The sequence below is a fragment of the Manduca sexta genome, chromosome 8, assembly GCF_014839805.1.
Source record: "Manduca sexta isolate Smith_Timp_Sample1 chromosome 8, JHU_Msex_v1.0, whole genome shotgun sequence".
NCBI classification, from domain to species: Eukaryota; Metazoa; Arthropoda; class Insecta; order Lepidoptera; family Sphingidae; genus Manduca; species Manduca sexta.
This window is the reverse complement of record NC_051122.1, coordinates 10,839,996-10,861,237: the sequence shown is the minus strand read 5'-3', so window position 1 is coordinate 10,861,237 and position 21,242 is coordinate 10,839,996. Positions and strand designations below refer to the sequence as shown.

Sequence of the window (21,242 nt, the reverse complement as noted above, 5' to 3'; positions counted from 1 at the left end):
GGCCCGTCTCCTATGGGGGGGGGGGGGCTCAGAAGCCCTGCGCACCGAAGGACGCCCTCGGCGTCTACGGCAGTGTGAGGCCAACAGCACACTGCCGTCCATCCCGGGGGTCAACCGAAAGATGTGCAAAAATGCACAAAAATGCACTAGGGCGGACAGCCCCCTGCTGCCCGCCGAAGACCTCCTTCGTGGCCCCTATTAGTCGCCTCTTACCACAGGCAGGGGATACCGTGGTGGAATTCTCCAAATGCCCCCATTCCACAGGGCGGGTTGTCTAAACCCCCTGCTAGTAAATAATTAGCACTGAACATAAACATTCCCAATACCATCAACATCGTCATACCAGGAGCGAGGCTTTACCGTGGAAGGAATTGACTCTCTTCTTGAATGTTTCAAATCTGGGAATGTTTAAGTCTTACCTATCAAGGAGCATTTTCCCTTGATTCTTGATACCTGGAGTCATCGATGATTTACCGACGAAAACATATACTCTCTTCTTAAATGTTTCAAATGTGTGATTGTTTAAGTCTTACCCATCAAGGAGCATTTCCCTTCGATTCTTGATATAAGAATCCATAGATGCTTTTCCGAGGAAGGAATATACTCTCTTCTTGAATGTTTCAAATCTATGAATATTTAAGTCTTACCCATCAAGGAGCATTTCCCCTCGATTTTTGATCCAGTAGTTGATGGTGTTGGGATAAGCTTCAACGTAGCACTTGAGCTTCACGTCGGTACCCAGCGGCGCTCCCAGCAACTGATTTGGCACTTTTACCGTCGGCGCAACTGGTGACAAGAAAAGTATTAATGATATTTTTGATATAATTAAGAATGCAGATGTTAGTTTAGATTTTGTTGAAATTGAAAATGCAGTAAGTACAGAAGTTATTATAGTAAGCTATTCTATGATTGATTTAAAAAATACTCATTTGTATACGATTCCCGTAATGAAAATATATTTTATCTAATTTGCTGTAAATTATAATTATTCTCAATAGTAATATTAACTCTTAACATTTAACCAGTCGCTTATCACACTAAGGGACGCATTTCACTTAAAAGAAAATAAATTTACACATGAAATAAACTCTCGAAGATTCTCGTGGGTTTTATATGATCATACAAGAACTTAAAAACAATGGTGCAATATCCATTATGCAGTTTAAAAAACGCTTTCCTCTCTTCCTTCTTTGAAGTACGAAGTTTGAGTTACTCGGAGAAACAGTTAAAAAACAAAACACCAGTAATGCACTACGTGCTATCTCTTAGACGTTTAAAACGAACTTGGTTAACACGGAATAGTCTTTCGTTAAAATTTTAGAAAAGATATTCAGTTTGTGTAGTATTAGGTTTCTAGTGGAACAGAAACTGTTGTTCTTTTAATTAGTTATTAGTACAATTTCAAGAAGTTGGCATCTACATAAATGATTATAATTAAGGTTTGCAGAATTGAACCCTTAATGCAGACAATAAGGTTGATAAAAATAAAGGTGAAAACATTAATTTAAGGAAAGCAGAAACAATAGGTACAACTGAAATAGACATCAGAGTATACAGAGTAGTCTACTTCGGCTTGTACGATGTAATTGTTACAAAAAACGAAAAAGAAAATGTACTCACAGTTGACTAGTAATATGATACGTTTGCTAACTGCTGGCGGCACGTCGTTGGACGCGATGCAGAGAAACGCACCCATCTGTCTTCGATCCACTCGCCACAAAGGTAGTGAACTACCCACGTAGCTTTCCACTAAACAGAAAAAGAAAGTGCAGATTTACCGTAAGCTTCACAAGATTAAAAATTCCATCACACGGCAAAGTGATACATAATATGATGTTTAGTTTAGTCTAAACACATTGTCAACTAAAATTAAGTTGTAAATTTCAATAATAATAATAATAATATCAGCCCTGTATTATATACTTGCCCACTGCTGAGCACGGGCCTCCTCTACTACTGAGAGGGATTAGGCCTTATTCCACCACGCTGGCCTAGTGCGGATTGGTAGACTTCACACACCTTCGAAATTCCTATAGAGAACTTCTCAGATGTGCAGGTTTCCTCACGATGTTTTCCTTCACCGTTAAAGCAAACGATAAATTCACACAGAATACACACATGATTTTTTAGAAAAGTCAGAGGTGTGTGCCCTTGGGATTTTAACCTGCGGACATTCGTCTCGGCAGTCCGTTCCACACCCAACTAGGCTATCGCCGCTTGTAAATTTCAATATCCTTGTCAAAATTATATTGATGATAAATCCAGTGTATTTTTTTTATACGTCCACGGCAAAGTAACTCCACTGCACCTGATGGTAAGTGGAGTGAGGTCCAATAGAATGTCGACTGACGAAGATTACCCCTCGACAGTCGACACAATTATGCCGGCTTGTTGGAACCGGATATACACAGGCTGGTCCTAGAACGAGACACACTTCCGTGGCCATTATGGCGGATTTTAACACCTTGTGTACCATGGTCGTTATCCGGGCGGATATAAAATATATCTTACCACCTTCAAGTTTATTCTCAACTCAATTGACGTTATTTGACCCCGTCGACTTGTACTATGTCTTGTCATAATGTCTTTTACTTTATAGTTTACGTGTGTCCTACAAACACTTTACGGTATAGTAATGTAACTTTTTTTACTGTTCAAAGTCGTTAGTGTTTATTGAATTCAGTCCTTCCACAACGATAGACGAGGTTCCTTGAAATTCTAATACAAATCAGTTGTGTAATGTGTTTTTTAGAAATAAATTATACTGTGACTTGAGAATTTCTTTTACTGACTTTTTAGTGGACCATTTGATATTTGGAGTCGATATAAAAATAGGCTTAGATATTCTAAAGAATACTAAAAATCTAAAATATTTTTTATAACAAAATAATACGTAATCACTACTGTGATTACAAACATTATGAAATTGGCGAACCATGGCGACTGCAGCGGAGTGGCCGATTGTAACGTTCCATAGAATTTCCGTGTTTGTTCTCAGTACAATAATGCCGATATATGCAAATAAATTACTACTACTTTTAATTTTCATAGTTACTACAATCCCTAATGATAAAATACTCTGAAGGTCTAGGAACAAAGTTTTCAACAACCGAAACTAAAGATAAAACAAAGTTTAATCAATTTTAGAGGCTAAATATGCTGCCACTCCAGTTAAGCATGCTTTAAACGATAACACATTACAAGTTGTAATTTAAACTTTTTTCTACATTGAAGAAATATTATCGTTACCAACTAACATTAGGGTCGCGTGGCCGATATTCAACAATATTGAATCCAAACCTATATAAAGCGATTACACGAAACATTAGCGTCGTAATTGAAATGGCATTGAGCGGCCAGCGTACCGTGACCTCTTATAACATCATTACGGTATTTCATTTCCTTTGACCGCATAAAAACAAACTCGATTCGAAAAGTTTCCAATAAAAATGGTCGGTTTCGCGTTTGGTTACATTAGCTAATTGGAGTTCGGCTTATGATTTATGTAAATCCATTTAAATCTACATGTTTAATTAGAACGTTTATTGCGGCGTGTAACGTAACATTCGCAAATTTTCGTAAGCACAGAGGCCTTGATTTTCAATTATTCCTTGATAATTTGTTTATTAATACGTAGGTGAACAAAATTGCAGTTAGTAATAAAATAATATCAGCCCTGTATTATACTGTCCCATTGTTGGGCACGGGCCTCCCCTACTACTCTAAAATTGCACTTACGATACGTCAAAACAATTTATAAGAATAATAATTATTATTTTTAAATATCATTTAAGATCGCTCATTATGACTACGGAGATTTTAAATTACGGATACAATTAGTAAGGAATGCAAGGCATAAGGGAAAACAAAGTAGCCAGCTCAGGTTGGCAGGTAGGGGGAAATAAAAGGATAATGCGTTGCGATCCTCACCGGTGAGGCCATGAGCCCTAGCCTAGCTAACCTACCAGCTACCCCCCTGAGGCAATTCTTGTGCGCTTGGTCTCCACACCAAATGCACGCCCATGCACGGGGGAACATTTGCCGCGACCCTAGGCACACAGCTCGTGTGTATATCTCATGGTTGCTAAATTCACAGTGAGGTCTATCTAAAGGTTCGTGAACATTTCCCTTCCCTTCCCTTCCAACCATCCTAGTAATTCCTACTCCTTCCTCTTCTCTTCCTTCCCTCTATCTCCTCCCTTCTTCCTCCCGGGCCCTAAGACCGTCTAGTTGCAGGCTGCCGCGCCTCCAGTGATAGCGAGCCCACCAACTCATCATGGGGCTGCCGAGGTTGCTAAGCCGGGGGATTACTAGGGTACCTTCGGTGATAACCACGGCAGTTCCCCAATCATCATGTTAAAAGACTAATAATAATTAGACTGCTTCAGTAGATTTTAGCACTCAAAAACCTCAAATTCATTTAGACTAAGGTTCATTAATAGATCAAAATATTTGGAATTATACAGACTGCTTTGTTCAGGAACTCCACAGATTTTTTCTACCAGAAATCTTTCGCGTAGAAAAAACCGCAAGCAAGACCTAGTGAAATACACTATTTAAACAAAATACATTAAATTACTGAAGAACAACTAACAAGGGAGGGAGTAATGCATCTCATTAGTAAACACCTGTGAAGCTCGATGCCTTGGCAAGGCCTTGCGCTCTTGGAAAAGTACATTACGTGACGAGCTGCGGATCTAATAAATATCATTGTTCGTCGACAGCTAACAAAACTATTGACGTCTCGCTCTTTGAAAACGATTAGTTGCACCGATTAGTTGGAGAAAGAATGGGACCAATTATCGACATAGCTTTCTAACTATTTGCACAGAGTGTGATGGTTGTGCGGTAAAAATTAGTTACTAGTGTTATTTTCTAATGATTTATTCTGTTCTGTTTTAATACCGCAATATGGACTGCAAATATATAACATTAAGATAAGTTTTCTATTGTTATTCTTCTACTTTTATGCAACTGTAATGTATGTAGTATCATAGCAACACACTTTTTCAAACCTCATGTTGCGAAAAAGATTTGACTAAGGTTTTGCGACCAGTTTTCTACCATACTTTAACTCCTTCTGAAGGACCCAACCCTTGGCAAATCATATAAAAACCCTCATAAAGTATTACATGACCTGGAGACCCAATCCAGGACATCCGAATACACAGCTCCTTATGCTACCACAGACATTTAGTAAAATTCTAATATGAATTGTCATATCTACAGTAAGATTACTGGAGCTTAACTATTTGCTATTTTAATATTCAACACGCAAACCGTCACGTCAAGCCTGTCTCTATAACTCCAGAGCTAATTGTCTTAATTAACTCGCACCTGTGTTCTACCGACTCGTATTAAAAAACCATTTTATAATATTCACATTACATTCCGCGTAAAAAGCGTTGGAAGTCATATATCGCACCGTTAGAACAGAGTAACCTACCTCACAATTTATATATTTTCTAATTTTGTTAAAGAACGACCTCCCAAGCATGCTCTATAACCCTATGACGAGAAAAAGGCAAAATTATAGAATAGAAACAGAGAATCTCATTATCAACAACCGCCCAATTCACTGACTTCTATATTGTTTTCAAGTCTTTTTTATTCTTTTCCAAAAGATCGTCTTTTGTTGAGTTAGGTCACGTTACTTCTAAGGGTGAGGTATTCTTTTATAATGCAGACTTAAGCGATCAAATAGATAATCAGATGTAAATGTGACCAGAAGTCCTGATTAAGGTTGCAGGAACTCGCTAGATGTAGATCACTTCTAATAGGTCGGTTTTTTAATCTTTACGGGTCCTATTTTTAGGAGAAGACTTCCTGCGACGATGTGGTTTGACATTGATGATGATGAAGTGACTATTTTTTATAAAATCGTGCATTAATGACATAATGGGTGCTTTGTCTGTGCAGCATTTACTCTGATCTACATATCTACCAGTTTATATCCTAATGGTTATCAATATCGATAGGATTTTTAGCCCATGACACATAAATCCGAACAAAAATTGCGGACTTTTGTCATCAAATTGTTCAGAATTAACTAAGAGATTTAATTATTAAAACTATAATTTAGTATCTATCTTCAAATGTTTTTAAATTGCTTGAAAACTGTCGTACCTTTATCAAAGTCTCTGGAAAGTGGTTTCTTCAGCAGTATGGGTTCGTGGTCCTCTCGCCTCCATGTGATCTTGGGTGGTGGATGCCCTGTCGCTTTACAGGTCAACGTGGCGTTCTCCAACTCTTGGACTGATACGTCTCCTGATGTATCGTCACTTATGATGTCGGGTGGTACTATTGACAAAAAAATGTATTTAATTATTTTTTTTTAAAAACCAGAGAACCTAGTTTGTGAGATGGAAGATTAATGTTTTTATTTTTATTTTGTCATCTAAGATCATTTCTTAATAAAAAAAAACCGACAAATGCGAATTTAACTCGCGCACGGCGGGTTATGTTCAAATTACTTACCTTTATTGTTTTTAAAGAAAATATTTATAGTTTTTAGATTTTTTCCCTAAAATGTGCTATAAGACATTGCTTCTTCCTAAATTTTATGATTCTGCATTAACAGGAAGTACCTACTAATAGGTTTTGATACCCTTGTTAAATCGTAAAGTATGTGACATAACAGTGTTATATATTTTGATCGCTTTGACTTAGAAGTTTTTTTCACAGCTGAAAGAGACCTATACGTGAGTATTTGATATAAGTTTTAACTTGATGCTTCTACACGTTCCATAGAACAATTCATCAAACCATCTTTACAAACAGACAGACAATCAACAAAGTAATCCTATTAGGGTTTTGAGGTCCGAAACTATAAAAAAGTAAGTTTTATAAAAGGAAAGATTTTCATAACAACCTCTAACTGCCAGGTACATTTTACTAACTAACCAATTAATTATTAGTTCCATATATTTCGAGAAACTCCTTTGGGTCAAACAAAAACTTAAACTTTAAGCCGAAATTCGTGGAAATCCTACAATCTGCTCCAAATCTAGAATTTAACACAAATATTATTATAGACGTTTCTTTGTAAGGAAAGATAAGCGAAATTGTATTAAGTACAGAGATTAAAATGATCACAGATTCCTTTGGGAATATTAAAATTCTTTTATGTTTTTATGCCCGGCAACTTTATAAAGTGTTTTATCATTATATGCAAAGTTCAAGGTCGTCACGTCCGGCGGAAATGAGGAAAGTTTTTGGAATAATATTTAAAGCTTTATATAGAATTCAATAAGTAATGTCCATTTGCCTAATTTATGAAATACCTATTTACTAGACCAATGACAGAGGGTCCGTATAACACGATGCTAACCGACTTCCTAAATTGTGTTATATAGACAAATTATTTAGTATATAATCTTTACTCATAAATTTCATATTTATAGTACTTTATAAATTTTTTTTCTACCTCATATTATTTTGTTTTAGATTTTAATTCAATATGTTGTTAGTGGTAAATGCTGTGTTCACCTATTAGTAGCACACATATCAGATGCTGTACCTTACTGCATTTTTAATATTGATTGATTTAATATGTAGTGCTGTTTATGTACCTTATTACAAATAAATAAATTAATTAAAAATTATAAATCTAATTTTCGATACAATGATTTGCAGATCGTATTTTTGCATATTGGTACCTATATGTTTTGTTGGATTACTTTTTAGAAAATTGCCCTCTTCGCCACTGTACTAGACATAGTGGGATACTTATGTTGAACAATCTTTGTGTGAGTTTCTTTGTTTTCAACATTGCCATACATATTAGGGTGCTTGGAATCTTTATCACACGTGGATTTAGACATAACTTCTAACAAAACATAGACTGCAAAAACTCAGCGAATCATCACATAGATCTTCTAGTTATTAAAATTCTTGTTAAAGATTTAAGCTTAGGGGACCCTATTCTGTCAATAGGGGCGAATCCGTCTTCTTGCAATTACGGGCGTTCTATTCGAAGGACAGCTTCGATAGCCGTACAAGTAAGAAAGCCAAAAAATACCATATTTACCTATATGGCAATCAAAGCTGACCTTCAATAAGAACGCCTGTAATTGCAAAAAGAAGGATACGCTCCAGAAGACGGAATAGAGCTCCTAGAGCCTATCACGAAAAGGTCCAGTATCAACATTTTCGACTCAACAGCATTAAATCTAGAGCTTGAACCAGAAGGAGGTAAAAAGGAAACAATAGACGACTGAGCGATGATACAGCATGACTTTCGAAACTGGCTGAAGATTCTTAACGTGAAAACTTTGATCGATATATTTTTAAGAGGCAGGTACTTAACCAATTTATGATAAATACTTTTAAAGTATCCAGACTTGATAGTTTAGTAATTTCTGTTTAAACGGCCAGGGTCGAGACGAACTGGATTATGTTTAACCGAGTTTCAACTCATCAATAAGTTGAATGGGTAGTATAAGACATTGCTTGTAAGAAATTCTTGATACTTATGTAAGAAACACAACAAGGTAATTCTATTATAATTGCGCAGGAAAATGATTCTCCTGCATCTGATAATATAAAGTGTCCAATGACGATAGTCATCCAGTTGCCACAATTATGTCGGCTTGTATGAAATGGTATATAAACAGGTTGATCCCGGAACGCGACATATAAGTACGTGAGCCACATGTGAAACAAATATCCTACCAGCAAAATCTAAAGATTTATAAACGATAAGAATTCCATTTTTATATTTTTAATGAGCACCCAGTGCTGTCAATCGTGTAAACGCAATCGATACATCAGACATCAGCCGTAAACGATTTCTAACAATAAAATAGGGTTGGTCCCCAATCCCCCCTCGGCCACTAACCTGCCGGAAAAGGGGAGAAAGGTGAATTTTCGCAATATTGTTGTGATTTATAGCCGCTTCGGCGAAACGCGAAACTTTTTCTTCTTTAACGTTTACCGTGCGCCTCGATTTGCATTCAACGTTCGGAATTAAATTTCTTTTTCTGTTAATGTTCTTTACTTTTATATTCTATGGGACACTTACTTTTTGTAATAGTGTTTTTACTGCCAATCTGTCTACTTCGTGCATTGTCAAGTTGATTACAAGTTTTTTAATCAACGCTGTTGAGGATAATTGAATACTTTGGAAGAATGAAAGACCCTTTTAAAACGTTAATATTTTCATTTAAATACATGAGAATATATTTATTGTGACTTCATTGTATTCTTAACAGCGTTTACTCTATAAGTAAAATACAAAAGTGTAAGTTTCGAACGAAAAAAAATATTATTAAAATATTAGTATATTTTATTTTACATTAAAGCCTCAACGACTACACAAGTTTCAATCAGAAATACACTTACACGCACGCACAGGCACCACATTCGCACTCAACTGCATAAGAATAAAAAATCAGAAAACTAAAACTGGCATTATTGGCGAAAATATTTGTTATTCATGGATAATTATTGGCAGAATGTTAAACGTAAGAACGAATATGTGGTTTCATTTAATAACGCAATGTCAAACTGACACTGTATAATAATTTAATTATATTACAGCGTGGCATAAACGTTGAATAAAATAATCATGCATATTATATGACAGCATGTCGCAGGAATACGTGTTTGGGGGACAAATTGAAGACCCGCCTCATAAACCGTGTGAGCGGTTCATAAAACTCAAGACTTTTATGAGACGTTAAATTTATCTTCCACCGTATCATTAGATTTTATATACGTTTGATTAATTTATATCCTACTTATATTTAATCTGGGTTTTATTAAATTTAAGATTATTTCCTTAGAGAACATAATATTTAGTCCTTCATCTAGAAATATACTTAATATTAATAAAACAGCACATAATGTGAGTACACTTGCAAGGTGGACAGACGACTTGATAAAGGTTGCAGGAACACGTTGGATGCAGGCCGAGTTCGACAGGTCCGTCTGAAAATCTTTAGAGGAGGCCTATGTTCATCAGTAGGCTTTATGTAGCTGATGATGATGATGATGATGATGATACCGTGTGAGACTATTAATTGTATCTCCTTTCCATTTATCCATTTCATTTCAAATTCAAATCATCCAAACATTTTGCCTAACATCGCAATGCTAAAAAAAGACTTCCCATGAAATAGTTTCTTCTGGAATCCACAGGCTTACCAATCAAATCAAGAAATACATACTCATAAATAACATTGACTACAACAAAAAACTTCACAAATGAATCACTTCTCCAAAAACTATTTAGCGAAGCATACCTTTAAGACATGCCAGACACGAAATAACCTAAAAACACGCGACAGTACGCACGTCCGATGACAGATTTATACGCCTAAATGAACCTGCACGTTCCCAAACATGATGCCCGAAAACGCAGGGTATTTCGGGCATCCTGACAAGTGACTGTTGCAGTTCCCGTCGCAAAAATATCATGCGGAGCTACACCCATTTGTGGCGGGGTTTTAAGAATTTTTCTCGCTAAATATGGACTCATATTGATTTATTTTGACAAAACATCACAGTGACAGTTTTGAAGTTAAGCTTTTTGAACAACATCTCAATATAAACATTCCGATTTTGGCTTCACTATTGTAGCTATCATTTTATAAAGAAGATGATTTTCTGATATTATATTAGTGATGAACACCGAACAGTTGTCATAAGATGACTTATTTGCTCCCTTGTTATAAAAGTATGTACACACACACACACACACACACACACACACACACAACATCACGCATTTTGTCCCCGAAGGGGTATGCAGAGGCGCAACCATGGCACCCACTTTTCGTCAAGTGTGTTCCCTCCCATGATGTGATAGCGGGCGAGCCTATCGCCATATCGGGCACAAATTCCAGACTCCGGGCTAATACTGAGCAGAAAAACCCAAATATCACTTTGCCCGACCCGGGATACGAACCCAGGACCTCAGAGCGCTGCCGTACCGCGCATGCAGTACAACTACGCCACCGAGGCAGTCAAAAAAAGTATGTACGCAATTACATATTTCCAATATCATTATAGGTACGCAATATTTTATTAGAAATGCGCGACGGTCTCAAATAAACATCACGTATTGCACGGGTATAATATATAAGTAGCGCGTAGTATGCATTGTTGGTAAACAGTTTGGGTCAGATCATTGACGTATATTCTATAGACACGAACGTCCATATAAACTATTTGTTCAAAATCTGAACTAAAATGGCAACCAACACGTCACTGTTATAACCTATTTATTCACTTGAATTATAAATAATTTTACTTATTTGACTAATATTTTTTATTCAAATCCAAGTTTACACTTAGACTCGAGTGAGTCTAAGTGTAAACTTGGATTTAAGTGAGTTTCGACATGAGCGCCACTCCTTACACAACCACAAGCTGTAAATATTGACCATTCTAAAGTCAGTTTGAATTGATATTAGTTCAAATCATTTGAACACAGTGAATGTTCGGAACGCCAAATCTAGTATGTAGCACATATTATTTCGATGGGTCTAATGGTGAAGCAGTTGAGTCTTCATTCAAACACTAAGTAGCAATCACCAGTTGTTTTGATTTAATTACTTGTCCTTTTAAGATATCAATATTATTATTATTTTTAAAAAAATATCGGTTTTATGATTATAATAAACTCAATATTATGTCCAAAAATTACAAAAGTGGATCCTAATGAACGTACAACCATGCCTTTAGCCAACATACCCAATTTCCCCAAGTGTGTCCTGTTCCACACTAGGGGTCAAGCCTATCGCTATAACATCGGCACTAATCCTAGACTTCAAGTAGATAATCAACAGAGAAACTGAAATTATCACTTTGTCAAACACGAGATTTGAACCCGGGTCCTCAGACTAGTGTCATACCGCGCATTTAATACAACAATTAGGGCATAGGTTTAAGAAATACAATCTAGGCTTAATGTAATTTAGTGCTTTAGTATATGATTGTGTTCTTTGTTATGCCTTTTGTTAAAAAATAAAAAAAACAAAAACTACGACTTCGCAACAGTCCTATAGTCCTCTATTATTGGATCATGATTTAACTAACGAACAACATTAAGCCGTAAGCTACATTTACTACAAATGGTCCGTTAACAAATATTACAAAAAATAAATTATTTTTATTTTACATTAACCTAACAATGACTAGGATAATTTGATTTTCAAATATGGCGCCCGGCTTAATATTGTTTTGTTTCCAAACCGTTTATTGCGACCCTCCTTTTAATGATGAATGACTTTAATTAAATGTCTTTATAGTGTACTAACGTCTATAAACAACGTAAAAATATGAGAAGGTTTTGCTAAATATTTAATATTCAGTCCAGGCTAAAGTTAGATGAAATATGGCAGAGGTACCGTGACTTTGTCCTTGATGACCTGCAGTTGTGAATATTATGAAAATATTTTATTAGTAAAGTTTTAATTTTTAAAATTAAAAGACTTCTCAGTCGCCCGCTCTGGTTCCAAGTTATTTTTATTTGTGCACAAGATCGAGTTTGCGAGTGGAATTTTCGCTGTAAAATATATTTCTTCAGCTTGAACGGGATGAAATTAAATATTTTTAAAAGATATTAAATCGATTATTTATTTTAATCATAGTAATGTTATTGATAAATAATGACTGTAAATAATCCGTCGTTAATAAATAAAAAAATGTATTTAAATTAAAAGTAAAACTGAAATTCTTTATGGCGATTAAAATAAAATAGCTATTCTAGTTCAAAGTAATAAATACTAATAAACGATTCAAAATTATGAAAGAGTGTCCATTAACGTTGTTGTAAGCTATAATTAAAGTAGCTAAAATATACGTAAGCAACGGTTTCAAAGCTAAGCCTTTAATTAGTTTACTAAACACTAATTCCTTAGTTCTTAACTTGAAGGGTAATAGAATTTACAAGGACCTAATTGTATTTTTAAATTATCATTCTTAAAACTAAGTAAAAGTTATAAAGCCCGATTCTAAAATACAATTATCGGAATTTAATTCGATTAAGATTATGATCAGGCCTAAGACCATTGTCCAAATTTAGATAATCTAGATGTCAGACGTTGATAAATCAAAAATAGAGGGACTCGCGCGGAGGCATTGTGAAAAAACTTGGTAAGTACAAAAAGGGAAAAATCGAAAAACTAATCGAACAGATTACGAAGTCATCTCGCCTTGTGGCGTTCGAATATGGAACAAGTTCGAAATTGGAAAAGAAATCGCGACATTTCCTCGTTGAGTCATGCAAAACGTCGGCGCGAATAAAAGTAAATTGCTAAACTTTTAGTATTTTGCGGCCTGCTTGAGTTCTGTGCGCGCCATATTGCTTTAATATGAGTGATGGAAATATGATTAAATTACTTTATAATTCAGTAACTGTGCGTGTTTGAGATGTCAATACTGACATTTGGCAGGAAATGTATGTAATTACTAATAACATAGAGGTATATAAAGTTCAATGTATTACCTGCCCACACAGATTTCAAACCACGTCACTCGAACACGCGGCACGATCCTATTACGATGTGGGTGTTTATTGACGAACTACAAAAGTTAGGGTTTGTTTTCATAAGCAATTTGTCAATTAAATCAATTGTTTAGTCTCTCCATATATGTGCAATCGTGGCCGAGTGGTTCAGCCGTCTGACTCGAAATAAGATTCCCTCTGGGAGCGTAGGTTCGACTCCTACCGGCTGCGTGTACATTTTGTTAAAACTTATCGCATGTTGTCATGAATATTCCACTAATATTACAAATGCAAAAGTTTGTGAAGATGGATCTATGTATGTTTGTTCCTCTTTCACGAAAAAACTACTGAACGGATTTGGTTGAAACTTTACAGTAATATTGATTATACACCAGAATACCACATAGGCTACAATTTATAATGATTTAGTCTAAAGCGGGATTTTTATCTCAGAGAACTCCTTTACGATGGCGAAGACGCGAGCAAAAGCTAGTATTAAAATAAGTGAAAAAAATAGTATCCTTCCGAAGATAAAATATCTTTATGATATTGAAAATGGCATCAATATTTAATATAGTTAAAAGGAATTAAGGGAATTAACAAACATATGCAAATATTTAGTTAAGTAGTATAAAAAAAAATGTGGTGTACGGCAAATCAATCCAGTCGTCTTTCCTTTCGAATCGCAACTTATTCTGGTTTCCCAAATTACATTAAAAGGTATTATGATAACCAGACCTAAAGGCCAATGCAATAAGATATAATTTATTATAATCTCTATTTATTATAAGAGTCTATTTGTTATATGCCACATTTTACATCCAGAACCATTTAAATGTATTCGAATTTGAAGATAACGAAAAAATTTAAACTTCATACTTACTACATTTATCAAACACAACTTCTATTCCAGAATATCAAATTGAAACACTATAAAAGAGAAAACAAATATTTGATTTCGATTCAATCCTTTAGTTTTCACTCGAAGAACTTTTTACGCAACCTTTTTGTCATTATTTTTATGAAATGTTTTTTTCTTTCTGTTTTTACAAGATCGGTTTAATGATAACCGAGTTTGATATTCTAAATTCAATTTTAAATTCCATTTTTAAAATTATCAAAATTCATCGCAGATTGTTAACTGGTAGTTTATATTTAAAATTTTAATAACGTGTTGATTATCATACTGTGTTGTATTAAGATTATAGTAAGATATCAGTTCAATAATACACATTTAAACACGAACTATCTTCAACATAATAGCAAATATAACACCACAAAACAACACAAAGATTTGATTCCCGCTCAATCTCGACAAAACGAACCAATTTCCAACTTTTCACGCCATTATGTTTCTATGTATGAGTTGCGCAGTCTGCCCTCGCTCGAGACTGCACCGGATAGAGTTGCAACAAACTTTATTTACTCCCCAGTTCCTTAGGAAATGTTTAATGTTGAATTTTTATTCGCCTCCCTTTGAAACGTCGTCTCGCATCGTTTTTACTCAGGAATTTTCATTTTAAATGCAATATGTCGTATGTTGGTGATGAGTTTGATATCACCTACATTACCTTCAAGATTTGCTTTTGGAAATTTGCGAGCGCCGAGTGCCATTTCGTGTTTTGCATGTTTTGAATTCATATTCAGGCGTATTCAGTGCTTCGAAATGAACACTCTTTCAAATGTTTACTGAATACTTACACTACATTAGGCGTATTTCAACTATTCATATAAGACATAATTTTAAATGGGAGTGTGTTTTACATTTTGTGTAATAAAATCATTTTATTTTCATATGAAATTTCAAACCCCACACATTAATTATATACGCTTATTAATTGTTTCAAGGGATTAAAACATAATATCATTACATGAAGCTAATTCGTAATTAAATTTTATATTATTTATTTTATTTAATAATATACGATCGAAGGTTAATTCATCGGTATCAGTTAAAACATCTTGGTAAAATCGACCCCAGGCAATCTCAAGCCTACATAATTCATCCAACCCGCCAACGCCACATATTTCACGTGAAAGAAACAAAGTATTGCAACATAGCTTTAGTAATTCGACCCACAGTGGGCCGCGTCGACCGTCGTGACACTGGCTTCCAATAAAGTAAAGAACAAGTTCCGAAATTGAAAAAGAAATCTCTCGGCGGGTCGCCATGCAAATATCGGCGAGTGTACAAAATTGCTAAACTCCGGACGGAGGGTTGAGAAGTAAGAATTTTTCCTTATAAATTAACGAATTCATAGCGTGTAAGTTTTTCTGTTTCCTTTGGTTTTGTTTTAGTATTGTGGTTTAGTTGGAGTTTATTAATAATAGTATTGTCTTCTTACACATTGTTTGCTTTCATATTGTTTTCTATCTTCAGTTCAAGAAGCAATTGATAGTAGACGGTACAATTGGCTTACATACCATTGCGTAATATTTTGGGCGCCGGGAAAGGGGCAAGTAGGTGTACGCGCACCCCCCTACCCAGAAATAAATGACAAAAAATGTCAGTCAATCAATAAATCTGAAACAATGGGAACTATCGACCAGAGATTTTTTTATGATAAAGCATTGTTGATCCATTTGAATTTTATATTTGTATCAATCATTAAAAAACTTAATGATATTATATAGTATGGTGGGTAGGTGCAGATGCACCTCCCTAACACTAGCCTTGGCGGCGCCCATGCGTAATATTACCAACATCTTCAATGCATAAACCAACTCAACGCAAATTAGTCTCGTGTTACATTAAAATATATATCAGTTGGTCAAACCCTATTCTGGGTTTCAAGCGTGACTTAACCAACTTAAGGTAATCCGGCTAAGAATAGATAAGACAAGGCTCATAGTCCGTGGATATAGGTCATTTAGTGTAAGTGATAGGAGGGGCTTCTTGAGGCCCGCACACCCGCCGGCAAAAGTGGAACATATTATTTATTCATTCGCTTAGAAATTTACAACATGTGACTCAGCACTGAGTTCGTAAATAAGATTATGGTCGAAATTTCAACGCGACAAACATGGAGCAAGATGGAAAGGTTCTTGGTTTTGGGTTGCTTTTCTCTAGCTAATGCTATGCCAAAATAAGTTTCTCTAGCCTGTTTAAAGATATGCTAAAATCAGTCATAAGGGGATGATTTATGAGTTGGTCAATGAAATGATTCTTCTGCCAATAGAGTTTTAAGAGATAATAAAGCTGTTGTAGTTTAAATTCCATACTCTTGTTAGTGGACTATTACGCAGATGGTACAATCTTTACAGCTAGACACATATTTAAAAGTGTCATGCCTTTTCTGTATAATAAAATGAAATGTAGTAGAATTAATAATAACTTCAGAAATATACTCGCAACTGTATCCTCAAACAAGTAGACAAAGACCCAATTAGTATAATTAAGTTTAATGACCCATTATCGACCCGTGATCTGGTAAGTTAGGAATGTAATTGCTAGTAAATCATTACGTATTCTAATATTAGATTATTCACATTATTTTTAACAACTCCAAAAAGAAGGAAGAGGTTCTCAATTTGTCGTGTATTTTTTACGTTTCCGCAGAACTCAGTCACTCATTCACCGATTTGGAAAAATCTTTTTACATTTGAAAGAATATACTTCCAGGTTATATTTTAGTTTTTGAAAGCGGTTTAATATTTTGTCAGAAAAATTGAATCAAAAAATTTGCCTTCCTAAAAATTGATTTAAGTATTGAACCCAATTGCCATTGAAGATCAGAACAGCCACATAACCAATGTTAAAGAAGCAATGCAAAATACTTCGAATAAAGGGAGAAAAATCATATTCCGTCAGCTCGGTGTATGTCACCACACGATCGATCATCGTTGCCTGTCCTACTCTTAAAAAAACTACTATCCCACCACCTGGGCAACCCATTCAGCTAATAGTGTCAGAAGATCTAAATATACAAAGCCTTTTTTCTCCGATGGATTAATCTTAGGTACGTCTAGTATGTATGTCACCAAACTACTTTACGTCTTATTATGTGATAACTGATAAATCAACCTTATCATATTGGACACTAATTCTATTCCCTGTTTCTTTTTTTCTTCAATTCGCTAAAGTCGGGCAGACTTACTGTTGAAAATTTCGAATCGCTACATAAAACACAAATTTAAATTCAGGGTTTTTTAAATTAAAGAACTTTCGAAATTCATGTTACCTTTAATGGCATAGAGATTTAGAATCGCTGTTTACAACCCAAGTACGCTTCTATTAGAGCATCGAGGGGATTAACCTGGATATAGGTTAGTTTATAAAGCTGTGTTTCCTGATACCTTGCCATTAGCTATTAGCCATTTATTTGCTTTCTATTTTTGTTATTCTGGACGAGAATCGGTTATAAAGACTGAATTTTATGGGTACATTAGTGATACTACAGCTATTATTGAAAAATAGTTATCCCCGTGATGCATGAAGAGTTTTCTTTAAATAAGTATGAATAATATTTGCCTTTTACTATCTAAAATGTTAAGACTACCATCTGAATTTTCGTTTCGTTTAGAATCAAGTTTTATTATATTTTAATTTCGTTGCAATGGGCACTTTGTGTATACAAATTAAAATTACAAAACTTGGCATGAAATGGCACTGAATAACACTATTCACGATATCCTAAATAACAACAACAGTTTTTATAAATAGCCACACAACAGCTTTGCGACAGTGCACTATCTTATATATTACCTTGAAAACTCAATTGTCTATTGAGTGTGAACAGTGTTTAATATAAAACCCTTTGATGACTGGAATCTAGTTGAATCTAGTTTAATGCTCACAAAGCTCCTTAGCTGAATTGTGGTCGGCGGTAAGTGGATCGTGATATTAACCAAGTTGAACTGGAGTTCAACAACATAGTTACTCTTTATGCTATTGACCGTCAGGACGAAAATTTGGTAATGAACTACCACTTCAAAGGCCTTAATTGCTAGCCCTAACATGTGGTTAGTGGAGTGGACAGTTAAGTCGCACACTAAGAACTAACGTAATTTTAAGTTTGGATGTAGTAATATTATAATTAATCAAAATGTTATTTATTTTAGCTCGCAGTTCTGCTACATTACCAATTTTCCCGACAGATGCCATATTAGAATGCGCTAAGAGTGATAAGTAAAGAAGATATAATAATTACACGAACAATACACATATTAGGAATTCCCCAATGACCAAATCCTAGCCACACATATTATAAACAACGAAAATAAATATTGCTAAAATAAATATACTGGTTGTAGGTGTCTCTTATGAGAGTCCATCTGGGTAGGTACCACCGCAATATCTTTTTCTGCCGCCAAGCAGCAGTGTGTTGTCACTTTTGTGTTCCGGTTTGAAAGACATTGTAGCCGGTGTAACTACTGGACGTAATATAACTTAACATCTCATGTCTCAGGATGGTGAAATCACCAAACAATACTTTGTAATTCATGGTATTGGATGTTGTTTCTGCTGTTTATGGGGGATCGTATCGCTTACCATCAGGCAAACGGCAAGCTGGTCTGTACATTCAAAGCCATAAAAAAAACCTTATGTATTAGAGTAACCTGATTTTAAAATATCGTTGGAGACATCGTATACCAAAAATAACTCGGTCAGAATATGAAGTTAATATTTCGAAATAGTAGTTATTAAAGTTATATTGCAGTAAATTACTTCCTCTCGTGAATTCGCGCTGTCACGGTTCGTGACTAACAAATTGGTGGCACGAAAATCTGTACACAACGTTTGTCTGTAACTGGTGTAATACTTCCATACGACTGTTAAGTGTAAGTTCTAGAAACGATAGTTATTAATTCTAAATAATGCAACAATGATATTACTTGAACAAATTAAATAATAGTCACGAAACAGCATTTAAAAAACGTGATCTTCGAAAGGAAACATCGGCAGCATTAATTAAAATAAATTAGAAACTTTAATTTCTACAAGAAATTACCTACAGCCACAAAGACATAAATACTTAAACCTTTTAGTTCTATGATCGAAAAAGAATACTTGATTTTTAAAAACTTTAAAGAGCAATGATAATTACTCATAGAGATTCAGAAGTGAACAGTGAAATAAAGACTGTTTTTTTTGTTTATTTTAATACTAAAACCAATAAAAATCTAATTAAAAGTCCACTAGAAACAAATAAATCATAAAAAATAAGCAAATATTTACTAGACGCATGATTTCATTATTAATTTAAACCGAAATCGCTACTTACTAGACGCACGATTTGACTACTAATTGAAACCAAAATCGCTATTATTGTTGGTTTTGATATTGTGTTTTTATTTTTAAGTATTTATTTAAAGGTCAACATGCTTTAAATTTTCACCATTTTGAAATGCAAAAGATCATTTACTTCCTCAAGGAACACATAAGATAACAAATACTTGAGGCAGAATTTTAACAGAGCCTAATAAATGTTTAAGCTAAAATTATGAGCAATTTGGTGTAATTTAATTATGTCTACTATCTGGGCTTTATATGGTCATTGGTCTTCCAGGATTTACCAATCATAAAGTATTCCTTAGTAACTGATGCTATTCATTATGATACATTAAATTTAACTCACCATAAACATCTATGCATCCAATCTGCCACTTCATACTGGGCTGCGTGTTTATCTGGCACATGTAGCAACCTCGATCCTCGGCTCGCAGCGGCCGAATCCTTAACTGCCAAGTTCTTGGCGCGTCCAGGTTTACTGAATACCGGGCTCCGAGGACTGCCCTCTCATGCATTGTTAGGACGGTTTGGTCTTCTGCCCGAAGCCATCCGACCTGTAGACAAAATAAACGAGTTAAAGTTGTGGGTTGAGTCTATTAAAATGTGGGTCAGTTTGCTGGGTCATGTGTATCTTTTCGTATTTTGTTAGGTTCCTTAAGCGAAATATAAAGAATACAATTAGATAAGTATACCGGCAAAATTTTGGAATCGTCAACAGACATAGATACACTGGGTAGCCATTTTTTTATTATATTATTATTATTAGACCTAACTTTATCATCACTAATATAATAGTAATAGTCCAAGGCAATTAGAAAAAAAAAACTATTGAAAATGTTGGCAGAATTCTTATGAAAACATTTGTAACTAATCTAATAGACAAAAGATCACAATGAACCTCCTAAAATATAGAACAAAATTATCATTAATATCACAAGGAATTATTCCCTGAAATACAGGAGAAGACATCCTTCCCTCTGGGAGTATAATCTTTGGTAACGTGAGCGCAATATTATGTTAGACTATATGGAAATAACATCTGAAGTTGCCTAGACTACAAATTATAGGAGAAATTTCCGTATTTTCCGGCATTTTGCAGCACGTCCGTCTTCTATTCACAATGAGATCTATATTTAGTACGCGCTTCATCTCGAGTGTATTTTTGTCCTCCTTATTTTATCGTAGATTCATCATGAAACTATAACTTTGTCCACTGCTGGACTTTTGCATCCTCTAATATGCGCCATTGTACCCTGTTTTAGGCCTGTCGCATCCAGTTCTTGCAAACGACCTTTCGCAGATCGTCACTCCACCTAGCTGGAGGGCGTCCTACACTACGTTTGCCAAGTCGTATTCGTACACTATCCTATATATAGTAGTGATGTTATCTGTGATAAACGTCAATTTTGCGTCACAACCTTCTAGTATATTGTGGTCACATAGATCAAAAGGAACATTTAAAGTATGTTTTCACGAAATATCCATTTCCATTTATAAGAGGCCATTTGAAGCGTATTCCAAATATTTTTGCACAGTTTAACAGTTGACATTCGATCA

At 35.0% G+C, this 21,242-nt stretch overlaps 1 protein-coding gene across 1 annotated transcript in view; it reads right to left on the bottom strand.

The window, feature by feature from the left end:
- LOC115440898 (limbic system-associated membrane protein) overlaps positions 1-21,242 on the bottom strand; it is a 50,316-nt gene that overhangs the window by 9,754 nt on the left and 19,320 nt on the right. The window contains exons 3-6 of the mRNA XM_037436582.1: positions 20,032-20,239; positions 6,127-6,300; positions 1,621-1,749; positions 648-786 (exon numbers count right to left, since the gene is read on the bottom strand). Coding sequence (XP_037292479.1) covers positions 648-786; positions 1,621-1,749; positions 6,127-6,300; positions 20,032-20,239 — 650 coding nt within the window. The remainder of the gene's footprint in view (positions 1-647; positions 787-1,620; positions 1,750-6,126; positions 6,301-20,031; positions 20,240-21,242) is intronic.